The sequence below is a fragment of the Mytilus californianus genome, unplaced genomic scaffold (genome assembly GCF_021869535.1).
Source record: "Mytilus californianus isolate M0D057914Y unplaced genomic scaffold, xbMytCali1.0.p SCAF_2, whole genome shotgun sequence".
NCBI lineage: Eukaryota > Metazoa > Mollusca > Bivalvia > Mytilida > Mytilidae > Mytilus > Mytilus californianus.
In genome coordinates, this window is record NW_026262668.1 from 93,671,137 (window position 1) to 93,690,349 (window position 19,213).

Below are 19,213 nucleotides of genomic sequence, written 5' to 3' on the forward strand. Positions count from 1 at the left end.
TTTAAACATAAAAGTATCAAATTGATTGATTTTCAGAATCTTTTATATAGTTACATTTTTGTTCTGACATCATTAAAGCATATCAACATGTATAGCGATGACCCCTACATCAGAGGGTCATATTTTGAATGCCTAAAACGTTACAGAAAAATGAGAAAAGAAGAAATGAGAAAATTCAAGAATGATTTTGTTAATAATTTTGTTAATCTTCAAAATGAAAATCACAAAAAGCCTATTGGATATTGGTTGAACAATTAAAAGGAGATAGCAATGATAAAAAGGAACCAAATATCAGTTTTGAAATTGGAAAATCATTTTAGATCCTTTAATAAAGATACAATTGATAAAAATGAATTGATTCTACAACAGCTTTAAAATAATTTAAAAAAATAACTAATGTTTTAATGAACAAGACTTAAGATCACAGAGTCTGGACTACTGTGGATTGACCATGATACTAAATGAAATGATAAAATATGGCCAATCAATTTTAAACATATCATTTTTTAAAAATGTTAACAAATTTTGTTCAGCAGAAGATATTCAAATATATGGTCAAGGGGGTATATTTCACATACATAAAAAGGGTACACATATGATCCTTCAATCTATAGAGTTATGACCATAGAAAATGAAAACAACACTTTATAATTTGCATGCGTCCGAAGCGCCTTTCGGAATTTACCTTCATCAGGAACGCTCAAAGTCGAATATTCGAAAGTCAAGGATACATAAGAACCGAAACAGTTGAAGAGCTATACGAAGAAACAGGACCTAAATTAATAGCCAAATTTGTTTAAGGTCAATATTGCCTGAGGGAGTTGAAACCTTAGTTTCATGTTAATTTCTAAGGTTATTAACGTACAATCTAAGAAAGGTTGGTTATAAATCATGGTAGTACCGACTGCTGAGCTGATGATATGCCCGGGGACTGATAGTCCACCAGCAGCGCTATCGACACATTTTCGCAGAATATTTAATAAATTACTTATAGCATTTTTTATGAAGAAAACACTGATTTCAGGAGCAAATTGGATTTTTTTTTAAAGAAATGAATCACATTTACAATGTTGTTCTATGAAATGCATGCGCCACACTAGTCATTTACACAATACAGTTATTCATATGTCTAGTATGAAATACACCATAAATATGACCTTTGCATATAAAAAACTTTTGAACTGGGATAGATATTTAAGGACATTTGGTATCAAACGAGAGCTGAAATGTATCAGTGAATAATTTGCATATATTTATCCTAGTTTTGAGCTGCCCATTATTTAAGTAATGTTTGTCTATTTAAAAGGTCAACTTATGTAGGGTATTCACTTTTGGATTTCCCTAACGTCGACTCTTTTAAAGTGTCCTTGAATTTTTTTGTTGTTTACTACAACATGATTGCTAGTATATATAGTATATGATTTAACTTGAAGCTTGTCAGTATTGGACACTGAAGTATATACTACACAAGTTCAAGTGAGTAAATGTTACTTCGTTTCGAGATTTTGATATCTTTTAATATCTTAGGTTATTGGTTTAATTTACTTTTCTAAGTAAATTAAAAAAAATGTCTTGTCGTTTGGTAATGCAACTTTTATGCTTTGAATGTTTGTATTACATAACGAACTGATATTGTGTATTACTAACGACAGTTTATGAAATATATTTGAGGGTCAAATTGAATCTTTTCTTTGAAGTTGCATATAGGCAAAACTAGTTGTCTCAGGAATTTAAACGAGCTTTTGCAATTTCACGAGACAAATTATGGACTATATAGAATCTCTTCCTTCCAGATTTTGCAATGATGTTTAAATTTTTGCATGGGCCACAAAGGTCATAGAATAAAATTTAAAAACTGACTCTCAAAATAATACTTTAAGTTTCTAGTCCCAGGCATAAGTGTTGCAGCTCTGGAAATGATTTAAGATGGCCGTTGTTGTTCTGCGGTTTGCACGTTGTGTCGACTATTATATTATTTGTTTGTGCGTTTCTCTGTGATGAGTGTTCTTGCGTGTGTTTGTGCTGTATTTCTGTCACGTAGTGTTGTCATTTTAGCGATATTTTTTAACATTGTCATATAAGCGGGAGGTTTGGCTAGCCATAAAACTAGGTTCAACCCACCATTTTTTCTTAAAATGTCCTGTACCAAGTCAGGAATATGGCAGTTGTTATCAAATAGTTCGTTTCTATGTATGTTGGCGTTTGTTTTTATTGCACTTCAGTTTTCCTGTTGTTCCTTTGTTTTCCTCTTATGGTTGATGTATTTCCCTCGGTTTCAGTTTGTGACCCGGAATTGTTTTCTCTCAATCGATTTATGACTTTTGAACACCGGTATACTACTGTTGCCTTTATTTATTCCATATACGACATCCAAAAGGGATAGAACTATGGTTAAAAAGGTATCGAGTTATTAGAAAAATATTTTCATTCAGAATTTAAAACACAATTCTATTTTCAACAATAATGTCTAGTTTAAAATGAACTCGACAACATTAAATAATTGACCCCCCCCCCCCCCTCAATTAAAAAGTGTTAAACGTAGAGACGGAGTTTTTGAATTACGCATAACACTACTGTGGACAAAAAGAATACTTGCAAATATTATTAATAATCTACCGATAAATAAAATGTTTTGGGCTTATAATTATGCTCTACTCTAACTTCAAAAAAAGATGGCCCTGTCTTTTTTTTTTTCTTTCAAGGAAGTCAAAGGGCTACAATGAAATTACACCTTTTTGTAATTTTTACCAAGTCTTTACTGCATAATACTGACTATTTGTTTTATTTTTCTACAGACAGAAAGCATTGCTGTTTACTCAAACATGACAACCACTAGCATTTTCAATAAGTATTTATATATTGTCAATCATTACATTTGGAGTGTACTTTTAGAGAGAGCGATTCTAAAAGAAATAAATGAATAAATTGAACCAGTCAAAAATGAACCCATTCCATTATATGTTAGATATATATACACCTCAAATGACCTACTTCAGATTTTTAAATTGGTTAAAACTATAAGCGTTATCTGATTTTAATGAAATGCGTTTTCACAAATTTTAGGAAAAGCAAAAGTGTCTGTTTATGTCATTATCTTTTGTTAAGTATTATTTCTTACACACTGAAACTTATTGTTCTCTTCTTTTTTTTGCCATACAGTGACATCTAGTAACATAGAATTCCTGCGGGAAAAGTGGAGTTACTGGTTTGACACACTGGACGTAAATCACGATGGAATTATTACACAGGCGGATGTTGACTATACGCTAAAACAGTTTCCTCTTGTTGAAGGTCTCAGCAAAAAAGAGGGAAAGATTGCTGATGATCAGATAGAGAAATGGTGGAATACATACATTCTCAAAGGAAAGAATGACATTTCAAAAGAAGAATTCCTTGATGACTTCGAGAAAGAATATGCAGAAAATAAAACCAATTTCAATGCGACAATTAAATCATTATGTGAGGACATGACAGATATAATCGATGCCGACAAAACCAAAATGATTTCTTTAGACAACTATGTGAAAGCTTTTAAAGCTGTTGGCCTTGACAACGAAACAGTACTCCAGAAAGCATTTGCGCATTACAAACCAAGCCATGGCATAATTCCCATCCAAGAGTATATTGATGACTGGGTTGTATTCATTACTAATGACGATCCTTCAAAACCCGATTGTGTGTATGATGTGTACAAAAATGGACTTATGCAATAAATCGTTGAAAAACAAGTACGCTACATGCCATATTCCGAGATGGATTGATTTGGTCCTGCTTGTAAACATTTGTAATCTTTTCATTTTAGCATTTTAAGACATTAAAATGGCTTTGATTTAACTATTGTTTTATTTTTTGAATTTTATACTAATTATTAAGAAAAATAATGTACGGATAACAAACAAAAAGGATTTTTTCCTGTACTGAAACCTTGAAATTAAAACATATTCCGGTTACTAGTTTCAGTTCAACTGACACTTGTTTCTGGTAAACTAGTAATCAAATTTGGGAAACAAAATGATTACATTTAATCATATCATATGTTGTTTTCAGTAGCATCAATATCTATAATGGACGCAACAGGTCAGCTGAAATTCTACACTTTGCCAGACAAAGTTGTTACCATAGTTTTAGTAATGATACCCATTTTCTAACAAAACATGTATCAAAGCAATACCAAAACACTGGTCTCAGTTTTGATCGTTCCTGGTGAACCATCTAAGGTAGTAATACACAGTTAGAAGTTTAGTTTCGCATTTTGGCCATGATGAATTTTTTAAATATGAAAGTTTTTGTACAATAAAATTGATTTTTAGATAGCTGAAGAATAGTATAGCCTTCCAAGTGGGTTTATATGAACATCAAGATTGTTTTTTGTATGTTTTATAGGCCATTTTCTGTTTGACAGTCCGTATTTTCCCATCCGTACCGCCCATAGGTCCAGAAATTATTGTAGTGTTTTTCAACAAAGATTTGACCCTCGAACTTTTCAATTCAATTTTATGGAAAAATTAGCAGAAATACATATGATTTTTTTTCGACCTCTTGATAGATAAATGTCTATGGTTTCAGGAAAGGTATCACTCTAATGGATAGAAATTCTCCTTTGGACCAAATTTTGGGGACTTTTGTTACATTTTCACCCCCCTTTTTGCAATTTTTTGTATCAAATAAATGCAGATTGTTGCCATGGTTACACCAAAAAGAGATTATATTTCACCATTATAACTATTGGAAATCAAATCTATGGAAGATGCTCTTTCCATAAATAATCACATGCATAACACAAATATAAAGCCTAATTTGTTAGAAAGCAAGAGAAAGAGGGTGGTTAAAAATTATGAGTGTCAATTTTAAGTTTTTTTTCTAACTGTGTATTGCTACCTAACTACAGCGACCCCCGTGACCGTAATTCAAACGTTGGAGTGCCACCGTTTTGATGAAGCTGACTTTGATGAGGAAACCTTGCATTAATACAAAAGTTACAGAATAACAAATACGGCAGACAGTCATTATCATTATCATAATGCTTCTCGTAAACAAATACTATTACTCGCACATCTTCTAATGTAATGTCGTGAAAGGAACTTTAACATTGAAACATTATATATCAAACCTCTGAAAGGTTCTTGCATCTTTCAACAAGAAGGGCTACATGCGTTATATACTAAATAATTCATTTAAATGGTCGCAGTATTCAACCTACAGCTGGGCTACCCTGACTATATTCCACTTTTTCAAGTACACTTTCACACTGCTTTCCAAGTAGTATGCAGTATGTTATTTCCTTGTCCATGGTAGTGGTATTCCTGTTTGATAGTTGGACTGTGTTGGGTTATTTATTGTGTTTTATACTTTTACGACATATGGTCTAGATAGGCAATAGAGAATGATTGTTCGTCTGTACCAAGTCATGCTATCTGGACCATATGTCCATATGTTGTTCGTTGTTGTTTGCCTTTGTTTGTACATATATTGGAGATGTTGGTGGTTGGTGTGGTTTGTTGTGCTCTCCAATATGTTTGGTAATTCCTATTGTCTTTTTTATGTATTATTGAGTTATGAACTGCTTTTGACGGAAGAAACCCCATAACTTTGGGTGGACTAAAAGGGGTTCTCCATTTATTTTTAGAAACTATTTAAAAAAAAAACAAACTGAAAACGTCGAAAACCGAATTTAACCTGCCATTATAATTTCAATCATTTTCAAGAAGTCGTGCTCCATTTATTATCCGGAAACCAAAACATTTTGAATTTGTCGAACAATCAAGTACCATAACTCTGGAACGGTAAAAGTGTACACGATATTAATTGATCTTAAGCTGTCCTTAGTGGTCCAAAATATTCCATTAAAATTTCAATTAATTTGAAAAAGGGGTTCTCCATTTATAATCCGGAAATGCAATTGTTTTTTTTTTCCAATATTTCCAACGATCAAGTGACACAAATCTGGAATAGTAAAAGTGAAAACGACGAAAATAGAATTTGAGCAGTGTTTACTGGTCCACGCATTCCATTTAAATTTCAACTATTAAAAAAAAACAGTTCTCTATTTATCATTTGGAAAACGAAAGTGAGACGGACGGAGGACAATCATGAGAATTCATATATACCCGGACTCTGTCGAGCGGGGGTATACAAAATTCATTTGATATAATGAAAGCAAACTTCAGTTATAACAAGAAATGTAATGTATACACCCACATCTTCTCTTATTCATATACGAAAAACTGTATACTATTTTTTAACAAAAATAGCCCCATAACTATAGAATCACTTATGATGTGAAAATCAGTACAGTCGAAATGTATATTGTCTTTATAAAACCTAGGATCATGTCACTATTTTCTACGGATACGTGAAATCATACTTGAATCCAAGAGAGACGTTCACGTGGTTGTCTTATCTAGTCATGTCTCATTTATTATACTATTTGGAGAATGTGTTGTTGATGGCAGATCATTGTTTCCTTTTGGTTTTTTTTTTCACAATTTGCATAGACTTGGGAAGATTCAGAGCTTGACATATTATATAGACACCTGTATTTTGTCCTATTTTCGTTGTATTTTTTTTTTAATTAACGTAACCCCCCCTCGTTATAAAAGTGACATGCTGATCAATATGAGCTGATAGTTGTTCGCCTGATGTCTAGAGGCAAGTACTTAATGGATATAAAAGACATCAGACTATAGATGAAGGATGCAAGCTACTGAAAACGTTATTTTTTTAAATAATGCCTGTGGTCACGTACGAATTTCAATGATTTTTTTCATTCACTCATAATGTTTACCGATTGTCTGGACAATGCACCTGAATTTCACGATGAAAATACATATTCAACAGAACGGTTTTGGTAACTTGAACGATGAGTATTTGCAGAAAATTGACATCTATTATACTTCTATTGTTTAGAATTGAAACACACATAAGAAAATAAGACAAGTAACTTTCTTCCTATGTATCACCTTAGATGACAAAAAAGTAAATAGAGAGCTACTATATTTACGTATTACCGAATGAGTCTGTGCAATTTTAAAGAAAGACAGGACGACTCTTAGTTTGCTCGCATTCATTATCCACTCAACAAATAAAAAGATCAAATCTAAGTAACACTAGTTACTAAATTTCTAACTACTGAATCATTATCGTTATGTCTTAATCACCACCGTGTTTGAGTTGCAACTTCAATCTCTGATAAGTTTCATCTTCAGATAAGATCATTTAGAATAAAGCGGTTGTTTAGTGATGTGTTAAAGGGAAAGTTTACTTTGGAATTGAAATGATGCATGTTTTGAAAACTTTATTCGTACGATTATTGAATAATTTTCCTATTTTATTATATTTCTATTTACCACGTGGAAAATAAGGATATAGGGGCAGCACATATAAACTGCTTCTATTGTAAAATCGTATGGATAAGAGCAAGAACATATTAAATAAATGAAAAAAGTTAAAATATTGAAGAATATCTATCATACAAAAAGAACGAATTTGCCAGAAATTTAGGGAAATTGGTGTCTCAAATTGAAAGAAATATAGTTTCGATATTGTTCTCGCATCGCAAACACTGTTTTTGCGTGTATTACTATATTTGCATTGTGTATGCAGTTTGAAAATAAAATTCTCCCAACCTCACGGAATTTTCTGTATCCTCCAATACATCACAAATATTCGTACTAGGTTCTTAGTTGTAAAGACGTTTCCAATTGTGATTAACCGTTATTTGATCTCCAAATTACACCCATCAAAATCCTTTTGTGATCCGTGTAATCAATAAATTCAATTATTAGTGTTGTTTCCTTGTGCATCGAACAAGCCTTTACAAATGCTATATATAGACTGGTGGGAAAATTTAATTTCCATGCATGGTTTTATCTAGTTCTGTCTTGGCTATCGAAAGGCGAATGAACTGTCAGTTATCAACCCTTATAAATAAGAGACTTAAATAGTTAGTTTGTTATATCTTCTAGTTTAATAGAATTGTAGAATTTTATACATCAAACAAAAAGCTATGTAAATTTGTAGCATATGAAAAGGTTTAATAACATTAAAGGTACCAATAACAATGCACCAGATGCGCATATCGACAATAAGCGTCTCTTCAGTGATGGTCGAGCCCAAAATATTTGAAATCAAAAACCTGATACAAATGTTCTGCTGATAATACGAAGAATGGACAAAAAAGTAAAGCCAAACCCGCGCAAGGAATCAGAGCTTTGCATGAGGGAGATACATTCCTCAATTCAAAATATTTTCCAAAACAATAAAGTCTAATAAAAAATGTCCGTAATTTCATGTCAGTACCTCCGTACTGGATACTGGGCTTGTGATGACCTAAAGGTAGTAACAACATTAACGGTACCATCTGTTTTTTCTGCGCCAGATGCACACATTGACCATTAGTGTCTCTTCGGTGATAGTCGTGGCCAAAATATTTGAAAATGCATAACCTATTTACTAGTACAACCGTTCAAGAGCTGATAAAACCAACATGGATAAAAGATAAAGCAAAACTGGACAACTTTGCATAAGGACATACATTCCTCAATTTAAAATGATTTCCAAAATTTTCAAACTAATAATTCCAATAAAACAAATATAACAGTTAATTGGGTAATTCTTTTTGAAAGTAGTACGGATAAATATTTTTTTTTGTTTTTTGGTATGATTGTGCTATCACTTACATTTTTCATCTTAAAATACAATATTTGGTGCCTAAAAATACCGAAGTTAGCAATATCTTGTGAATCATGATAATGACGGGTGATACAAAGTTTTTGTCTAAGTACACATTTGACATTGCATCCTTATGGTAAGATTTTGTACATAACAACTTACAGTTTCAAGGTAAATACCTTGAGCATATAAGTATATAATACGAATCGGAATTTTGGTCTTCACTATACATTTTGGCCAGATCCATACCACTTCCGGTAAGTTTGTATAATATTCTTGAAATTACATCAGGAGCATATATATTGTTAGATATACTGTTCCCAGATTACATATATAATATTTTACTAATCAATTAAATTTAAAAAAAAAATGAATAAGGAATGATCAATCGTCTCTGAAAAAAATTACCTATATGATTTAGTGTAACACTATATAGATATTTTTTTCAGAGACAAGTGCCTGTGATTAAAATGTCCTTGTTAAACTGTATGTGTGTATGGATCCATTTGTTCTTAGGCAATATATCTTAAGTCTAAGGGCTGTCAAGATCAGATACAGCAACATTGAATTGCTCCTTTTCCAAGGTATTGTGTGTTATGTCTGATACACACACACACACAGTCATCAAATATTTATATTTTCTTTTTGCAAAGATATTAAAGATTTGTCAATATCTAAGAGCTAAATAATGCATTATTCGAAATTGGAATAATCATAAAATTATACGTATTTAGATTTCTTTTCGGAATAGCTCGCTTTTACAGAATTTTCACTCAAATGTATTAAATATTCTCATCTTCGACATCTTTGAAAACCCGACGTGCCAACAGTTGGTCAAATCTTTTACTTAATTTTATAACAAATGAATAGATTGAATTGGTTCATCAATTTATTCATAGTATTATCTTCAAAATTCCATTTAGTACAATATGTATAGCAGTATTGTGGCAATGCTACATCAACCTAACAACACAAGTTTATGACAACATAGACATATGCATGCGTTAGTCAAAGAAGTTACAGAAGCAGTTGAGTGATTATTATATAATATTTTATTCCTTTGTGAGACAATTTTACCAATCCAGAAGTATATTCTGTTTCATCTAGCCATTTTGATTATCGGTAAATTTCAGTCGAATTTTATAGTTTTCTTGAGAGATTCAAAAATAGATTTGTGTATCGGCTGAAATAACACGACTGTCATTCGGTATATCGAGAAAAATGATCGTGAAAGAATAAGTAACGGTGGTCAAGTAATGCGATTGGATCTTGAAAGATCTTGACAAAATCGTGAAGGAAATCTTATCGAGAAGACAAATGCAACGTCAGTAAATAATCTTATTTAATGAATTATAATGACAAATATAGGAAAAATAAAAATGTCTGTCAAAATGGTTTAACATTATGATCAGTATCCTAGAAAAATCAAGGTTTAAAAGTAAACCGTTTTTACAAAACAACAAACGGCAGATTGCTCATCGAAATTCCAAAGACACAAACATGAAAAATCATGATTTGTTTTCATATTTTGAATGTATAAACTAGTTTTCTCTTAAAAATGTCGTTCCATATTTCTGTTTGAAATGGTTCTTAAAGTTATTTTGTGTTAATAGTATAATCAGACACTTTGCAAAAAACGAAAATATTTGTTAAAAATTTGATATATCGGATCTTGAAAGATCGGGTACCGCTTTTTGGTGATCGTGAAAGATCTATTACCGTTTATTCGTTAATGCAAAAATCCACGAAAACGATCAAATCATTATTTAATAACATGATAACTTAAATTTGTAATTGGAATAGCAAACGACATTGGATTGGCATGACGTAATCCGGTTCACTTTTGTTTGTCTTCCTGGAATGCCTACATTTTATACAAAATCTATTCCTCGAATGCCTACAAAAATAATTGAATAGATGTTGTTTTAGTAATTAGATGTTGTTTTAGAACAAAATTTGATAATAAGGAAAAGAGTATTTTAAGGGTAAAAATTATTTTCACCTTTAAAATATAATTTAAATGAAATGGATAACACAATATTTAATTATTTAAGTTAAAAAAAATAATAATAAGAAAAAAGTATTAAGATACAGAGTAAAAAATTAAAATTGAAACAAATAAATGAAAAAACGACTGTTTAAAGTTCATTTATAAATAAAAATCATTTAAAGTTTAAAGTATTATTCATAGAAACATTTAATGTATGAGCAAACAATTATTGGTACGACGTGCTGCTGTATTGCCATTGGTGCCAGTAGAATAAGTCAAAGATGTCTGGTTCAATGCTCTAGAAGATCTTAAGCGGCCCTTACAAGATGCCAGCAACTACAACACGCAACAGGTGGAAAACGTGTTGTTTTACGGAAGTGAAATACAGGGAAATTGAAGATAAACTCTCCAACCTAAAGATCCGACACCAGATACATTCACTGAGCTAATATAAAAATAAGAAGATGTGGTATGATTGCCAACGAATCAACTCTCCACCAGAGACTAAATGACATAGAAGTTTACAACTAAAGGTCACCGTACGGCCTTCAACAATGAGCAAAACCCATACCGCATAGTCAGCTAAAAAAGGCCCCGAAATGAAAAATGTAAAACAATTCAAACGAGAAAACTAACGGCATGATTTATGTACAAAACAATGAACGGAAAACAATGTAATATACAGCAATAAACGAAAACCACTGAATTACAGGCTCCTGACTTGGGACAGGCACATACAGAATTTGCGAGGTTAAACTAGTTTGTTGGCTACACTTAAGTTTTTTTTATCAATCCATAAAAAAATCATCTCAAACATACAGAAAAAAATGAAAAAATATTAATATATTGCAAACAAACAGGAAAATAAAAAAATTACCTGGAATTTTCAATGGGAAACTCAGCTTACCTGCACATATTATAATACTGTTTGTTTTGACTACACTTGATTTAATTTTAATAATTTATAATAATAAATAATAATAATCTATTTTATTAAAGTGTCACATACTTGTCTACAAAGTTATATACAGATTATATAATATACATTGCACAATAATAAAATAAGACAAATACCCAGCCTAAGTAGGCTTATGAGACACTATATATACAACTATACTAACTATTTAAAAAAAAACTAAAATACCAATTGTGAAACGTAGTAAAATGTCAAAAATGTTAATTATCAGAATTTTTCACATAAAAAAACATAACTTTAAATAAAAACGACACAATTGAGTATGGCATAAAAAATAAATAATAGATAAATAAAATGAATATAAAAGAGGTTATATAAAGAATAAAATGAAATAAGTCACTATTCCTTGAATGCCAACATTTTTTTACCTGTATTTTGTCGGCAGATTAAAAGGTGTAGGCATTCAAGGAATAAACCGATAACACCTGACCGACTAGTTGCCCTATAACAATATAAGTCCGTCTGTCCATCCTGCATAAGTTTTATGTCGTATGAAAAGTTAAGATTGTTTCATCGAATTTTCATAAATTTTTATGCAGTCATATACATAAAACGAAGATCCTTGCTGACTTTTGTAAAAATAGTGGGAAAATTGTTTTAAAAAAAATGACGGAAAACAACTGTCATAGTCCTGACTTGGCACAGGCATTTTCCTAAGAAAATGGTGGGTTAAACCTGGTTTTGTAGCTAGATAAAACGCCCACTTGTATGGCAGTTGTTCAATGTTCCGTAGTATTGCCAAATTGGGTTAGCAACCCAAACAGACATAATTGGTTAATAATTACAATAACTAGGATCCAGCAACCAAAACTATTTAAACATACACCACAGACATACAACACAACTGAATTAAACATTCAATCACACATGCACTTAAATCAAACAAAGACGACAACAAAAAAAGTGTTTGTAGTTGATAATATAGTCGGTATATAGTAAAGCATAATGACATATACACTTTCCCGATTTAGTAAAATATAAATACAAGGTATACAAAATGAAAACAACACTATAAAAACCTCAAGTGTCCGAATCGCATCTCTGGACCCACCTGCATACTGCTGGATGCACATATACAGAGCCACATCAAGAGTTATACGACTAATATTAGACATTTGCGGAAACTGTCATACACCTACTTACACTTACAGGTAGCATTTAAATCTTGGGTCGTTTCAAAGTGTAAATACAAACCGTCGGTTCAAAACAAACACTAACTCCTATGATGTTTTTCTATAGTTGACCAACGGGATTTCAAAGAAATATCGATAAAAAAATGGCGTCTTGGCAGCCTGAGGTGAAATCGGGACAACTTGGACCTTAAGGCAAATCGGACTAAGACAACTCGGGCCAATTTATAGACAACTCGGACCACTTTTATAGACAGCTCGGAAAAGTTTGAAAGACAACTCGAACCAGTTTGAAACACTTGTCAGACCAGCGGCTTTTCGTTGTTTTTACGTTTAATATGATTTTTGTTTGTTTTTGTCTAGATTGTTTTCTTCTCAGTTTCCCCTAACTGACCATCCTAGCTTGCTGTGACAACTTGTCAGTTTGATGCATTTCAATAAGTTCTGTTACTATAAATTGTTGATTGACAGCCTAACGAGATCAATTAGAAAAATAAAACAACAAATATCTTTCAATGCAATGAAAATATAAAGCAGATATATATTCGTCTTTACATATACTAGCCCGAGTTGTAATAAGTGATCCTAGAAATCTTTCAAGATGGTTGAAATGCCTCTTACCGTCAGACATCAAATGTTAATTTTTGACTATCTAATTAATTCGTCACATATGTCATATGGTGTAGCATTCTTCTTTTTTCTTTGGTTGTTACGATCGTGTGATTCAAAGGGTATTCCATGTGCCTGAAGCCTTGTTTAGATTTTTAAGTATATGGATACTATGTTTCAATTTATATATATATATATATATATATATATATATATATATATATTGACGGTCAATATAACAAATCTTGCAAATTACAATGTAAAATGCACAGAAAGAACATTGAAGTCCATTAACGTATTGACCTCGCCAAAAGTCCATAATAGATAAATATATCACCAAAAAAAATGTGAAAAAAATAAAACCATTAAAAAACGTTCTTAGTAAGTAATTAACGCTTCAACCAATTACAAGTATATCAATTGGTAAAAGAAATATTGTTTTCTGATCATTAAGTCTTGTCTTGTCTTTCACGATCAAAATAATGCGTTGCCTGATCTTTCACGATCAATAATGATTAAAAATCAACAAAATTATACTTTTCAAAAATAATATGAACTTTTAAAGTAATGACATAGTTTTATTTAACTGTACTATCTGACAAACTAAAGATTAAGTTTTAAATATGTCATGATATATTCGAATGTAACCATCATAGATACAAAACGTGATTTTTCCTTAATGATTGGCATAGGAATGTGTATTGCCTTTTGTGTTTTCTTAAACAGTACTGCACTTTTTTCTTTGCCGCTGTGCATAGTATAATCAAGGAAGTCGAATCATTTTGACATACATATTTCTTTTTTCCTGATTTGTGGCACCTTATGAAAATACAGAAGATTTTTTCACCAATTTTGAAGTAAACTTACATCTAATTGCATTCACGATCCGATCGCAATGCTTGACCACCGTTAGTTATTCTTTCACGATAATTTTTCTCGATAAATCGAATGACACTCGTGAATAAGTCTTATTTTTTAAAAACACAATGGCTTAGTAGTTCAGTACAGATGTTGTGCCTCCTACCGATCTTTTGAGTTAAGCCAATTACAACTGATTTTTACAGTTTGTTCTTATGTTGTGCTGTTACACCACGGGTAAGGGGGAGGGTTCAGTGCTCACAAACTTGTTTGGCAATCATACCACATCTCCTCATTATTATAATCAAACCTTCTACTTCTATTCGACTAAGCATAAATAATCATTTGCCGCATTATTTTTGTCTTTTATGTGTGCTCTATAAAGAATACAAGGTCCTAAGATTATGTAGCATCTACGTTTTCAAGCTTAAAAAAAATATACTGTATAAAATATATAAAATTTGTTGAAATATGTTAAAAAAAGTATAAAAAAACGTGAAAAAATATCCTTTCAACTGAATGAATAGGTCAGAATACATTTTGCGATTTTGAATTAAGGCTACAGTAGTTTATCGATGTTCAAATCTCTTAAATCGATCAAGAAGATGCAAATCAAGGTAACAAAGTTCTTCTCTGTACACAGACGGCTATACCGACTGATTTGGGACCATTCATCGAAAACCCCTTTTTGCATTTTGACCAAAGAGAAACTTTGCAACGGAATTATATTCAAATTCAATTAGCAAATACCTGTGTTTTATTTTAATTACAATTTTCATTTACAGATTCCGTAATTAACAAAAATAACTACCACCATGACGTCGAAAACTGCCCCTATGCAGACGAGGACTACCCCTACGAAGACTACCCCTATGCCGACTAAAACTACTATTACGCCGGAGACAACTACAACTATGCCGACGAAAACTGCCATAACACCGGAGAACAATACCTCTATGCCGAAGAAAACTACCATGACGAAAACTGCCATAACAACGCAGAAAACAGCCCCTATGCCGACGAAAACTACCATTACGTCGGAGAAGACTACCCCTATTCCGACGAAAACTACCGTTACGCTGGAGAAAACTACCCCTATGCCGACGAAGACTTCTGTTACGCCGGAGAAAACTACCCCTATATTGACAAAAACTACCCCTGTGCCGACGAAAACTACCATTAGTATTACGCCGGAGAAAAGTACTCCTATACCGACAAAAAGTACGCCAGGTCAGTCTTCGTTTTATGACTGTTTTCACGTGTTAAAGATTTTTTAGTTTGAAATTTTCTCTTTTCTTTCTTTTGTATAAACAAATAACATATTTCCGATACTGTATAAATAAAAGGAGGCTGCATGCCTTGGGTAGAGTCAATGAGACAGCAACCAAACAACGCCGAAACCCTTCTCAAAATATCTATTGAAATATCACTGATTAATGACATAAGATGTGTTTGCTATGACTAAACATTACTTTAAATTTTAAAATAGCCATTGCCTTCGTTGTGTTGATAATTCTGGCCCTTTAAATATTCAATCGAGGGGCATCCTTTAATAATCAAACTGAATAGGGTTGTATATCGTAGACCATACATACATAGATTAACTCCCGACATAGTTTTTAACGTGGTAAGGAATGTCCTTTTTTCAATTGCAGTTTTTAGCAATCTGTATGCATTTATAATTAAGCCAATATGTTGAAATACGACATAAACGTACACTTATGACACTGTGATACTTTAAGGTGGCTGGGTGTCTTCCTCCATCTTGGATTTTGAAGTAGCAGATAACAATTGGTCTAGATCTTTAATGAAATGTGCAAATTTTGAGAGTAATATGTAATTCATATGTAAGACTTTTCATGTTAATATAAAAAACTATGTGTTTTATCATATTTACGGCTGTATTTTCTATTAAACACAATATTTTTGCTTGAATCATTTTTTTTCAACTTTGCCACATAAGGGGAGATAACTCAGATAAAGTATTTTTTATAATAGAAAGTGTTGTGAATTTACCTGTAGCAAGAAAACAAGACCGGTGACCCCGTTTTTTCTTTTTCTTATCAGAAAGCATGTTATAAGAGCTATCTTCTCACATTTTATCTTAAGATTCTATGGTGTAGTTTTCTTTTTATCACACACAATTGGATTTTCCATGCATAATCTATACAAAATCCGAAAATTTTTCACAACCTGTAGTGTGAAAAAAAGTCCGGTGACCCATACTTTTTATTATATTTTGGAAAAAAGCATGATAAAAACTACATTTTGACAAATTAATAAAAAATTCTATGGATTTTAATTAAAACATCCACCTTAAATTTGAGTAAAGATTTTTATTTTTTTTATTAACATTTTTTTTGCAGGGTGTATGTAAAAGCACATTGTGCTGTTCATACTCAAAATGTACGCGCGGTTAAAGTTTTTATAACGCTGTTAAACTACGAAAAGTTGCAACATGTAATTTTCTTTCATTCTCATTCTCTGTTCGGAAACGAAAATTCACTTGAATTAATTTCAGACCAGAGCCCTTTTCGAAAGGTCTTCCAATCATTACTTAAATGACATCTTCATGTGTGCACTTAAATATTCTAAACATTATGGCATATCTATAAAGTCACATTGACTGTCATAGTGCTAATTTGGTACTGACACTTTTTCTTATCCATTAGAATTGGTAGTGTGAATCAAATATTTAGGAATCTTCCTTTAATTTGTTTTATATTTACGCTTAAATCTCTAATTGATATTATATATATATATAGGCTATACTTATGCTATTTACCATAAATGAATAAATGAAATAAGACTAATTATTATACAGAAACATTGCAATGGTAATATCTAATTTCGCGTCATGTGATTTCATGCAATAGCAAATTATTCACCTATTAAAAGAAAGTAAAAGATCCATTACCATTATTAAGGTGAGTTAGTTTATAATAAGTTGTTTTTTTACAGTGGTGTCTGGAATTGAGTTCTTGCAGGAAAAATGGAATGTCTGGTTTCGCACTCTTGATGTGAATCATGACGGGATTATCACACGTGCTGACGTTGATTACACACTCAAGCAATTCCCTCTGGTAGAAGGCCTAAGCAAATCTGAGGGAAAGATGGAAGTCGCTAAAATAGAAGCATGGTGGGAGAAATATATCATTAAAGGGAATAATAAAATAACCAAAGCTGACCTCTTAAAAGATCTAGAGAAAGAGTATACCGAAAACAAGAAAAACTTTGTCGCAAAAATGAAAGCCTTGTGTGAAGACATATTTTGCATTCTGGATACAGACAAGACTAAAATGATTTCACTGGATAACTACGTCAAGGCATATAAGGTATATGGTCATGACAACGAGGCTCTCCTTCGGAAGGCATTCGAATTTTACAATCCAAGCCATGGTGTGGTTCCGTTACAGGAATACATTGACGACTGGCTAGTATTCCTCACCAATGATGATCCATCGAAGAAAGATGTTGTATATGAAACATACAAGGCTGGGTTTGTATAAGCAATGGTACAGAATGATACAGTATATGGAGACTGATTGCTACTTTAATGAGTCTTTGCTGTCAAAATTGTTAATGCTTAACTTTCAAACGTAACTAATAAATCATTTGTAGTCACAAAATTATCTGTGTTTTTAAAAAAGTAATAATTTAATGTTTATTTCCTAGGTATCTTATACAAATGAAAAATACCAGAATAAACCCACGAAATCGTGGGACGTTCATTGGATTACTATGTCTATTTTCAATTTTTGCATTGTCAGTTGAAGATGCGCGTAATGCATAAAGTAAACTGAATACTGTGTATCATGTCTTTGATCCGGGTTTCAACGTCACGACCTATAATACTGAACCTTTTACCATCAACCATGAATAGTTCAATAATTATGATAGAAGAGCAGTCGTTCTGTTTTTGGTAGGGTCAATCGGTTATTAACCTTTAGTTTTAGGTCGTGTGGTCATATTGTAGATTACAATGTCGGGTTGTTTTAGTATAATTTTGCTTTATATTTAGGTATGTTGTGGTGCATTATTGGATTCTGAATTTTTTTGTATATAGTTTTTAGAAAATGTTCGTTTCCTATGTCGATTGGCACAATGATGTTTTGCATTTTTTTTTAAGTTTTTACCCCTCATATCTTTAAAGATTCGGGAAGTTAGTTGCGCAAAAAATGTGAAAAGTAAAAAAAAAGTCTATCATCATGAGATTCGGATTTATATTTTCACAACAAATTCAAAACTACAAAAGAATTCTAAATATAAAGATTTAGTGCAAATCTCCTGTTCATTGGTTCATTAAATCAGGTCAAAATTTGAAGGCATTTGAATGTCAAAGAGCATTGATAATATACTTCAAAGAATTTTGAAAGATGTCAACTGACTCCATAATATAAAAATCTAAAATAGCGCTATACAATGCTGTATAAGACAATTTTGTAAGACAAAATTGAAAATTCCAATTGTTTTGTTAAATTCTAAATTCTGAATGTCTTAAAAATATTATGTTTCAGACAAGAAGTGAAAAAAATAGAGTTTCTATAGAATATAAGTAAATTGTAAAACCAACATAGATTAAACAAAATCATTGTTGTTCATGTACGTTATTGAAAAAAAATGTTTTTTTTTTAATAAAGTTGAAAACAACTGTTTGCCCCGATAAAAACACCCCGTCACAAAAGATGATTAGTCGGTGCTTTCCTTGTAATTGAAAGACAAAGAAAATCTCGAATTCCAATAGAATTTTTGTTTTGGTTGACTTTGGGTTCTCCTTCATTTTAGTCTGATAAATGTTTCCCAATATTTTGAAGATTGAAGTTTTGATCCATCTTTCAGTAACTTTAACTGGTTTCCTGTTTAGAAATACAAATAATTTGTAAACCAATTTGTTACCACCTATTTTTGTTAATCACAATTAAACTGTTTTTCACTACACAGTGTGTCAAACGGACGGTCCAGAAAAGTGAAAAGTGAAGA

At 31.7% G+C, this 19,213-nt stretch overlaps 1 protein-coding gene and 1 long non-coding RNA gene across 2 annotated transcripts; both read left to right on the top strand.

The window, feature by feature from the left end:
- The first annotated feature begins 1,346 nt into the window (after nucleotides 1-1,346).
- LOC127730427 (uncharacterized) lies at nucleotides 1,347-3,834 on the top strand. The gene is made up of 2 exons (XR_007995100.1): nucleotides 1,347-1,476; nucleotides 3,160-3,834. It is a non-coding gene; the product is annotated as an uncharacterized LOC127730427 (long non-coding RNA).
- Nucleotides 3,835-8,789: 4,955 nt separating this feature from the next.
- LOC127730418 (sarcoplasmic calcium-binding protein-like) lies at nucleotides 8,790-17,862 on the top strand. Its single transcript, XM_052238829.1, has 3 exons — nucleotides 8,790-8,927; nucleotides 15,019-15,463; nucleotides 17,195-17,862. The coding sequence occupies exons 2-3, from the start codon at nucleotides 15,049-15,051 to the stop codon at nucleotides 17,740-17,742; spliced, it is 963 nt and encodes a 320-aa protein (XP_052094789.1). The 5' UTR covers nucleotides 8,790-8,927; nucleotides 15,019-15,048; the 3' UTR covers nucleotides 17,743-17,862.
- The last annotated feature ends 1,351 nt before the right edge of the window (nucleotides 17,863-19,213 follow it).

What these genes read in the sequence shown, in the direction of transcription:
- LOC127730418 (XM_052238829.1), top strand. Translation starts at nt 15,049, where the DNA reads ATGACGTCGAAAACTGCCCCTATGCAGACGAGGACTACCCCTACGAAG. An exon ending in ACCGACAAAAAGTACGCCAG is followed by an intron (nt 15,464 to 17,194) that starts GTCAGTCTTCGT and finishes GTTTTTTTACAG; the next exon opens with TGGTGTCTGGAATTGAGTTC.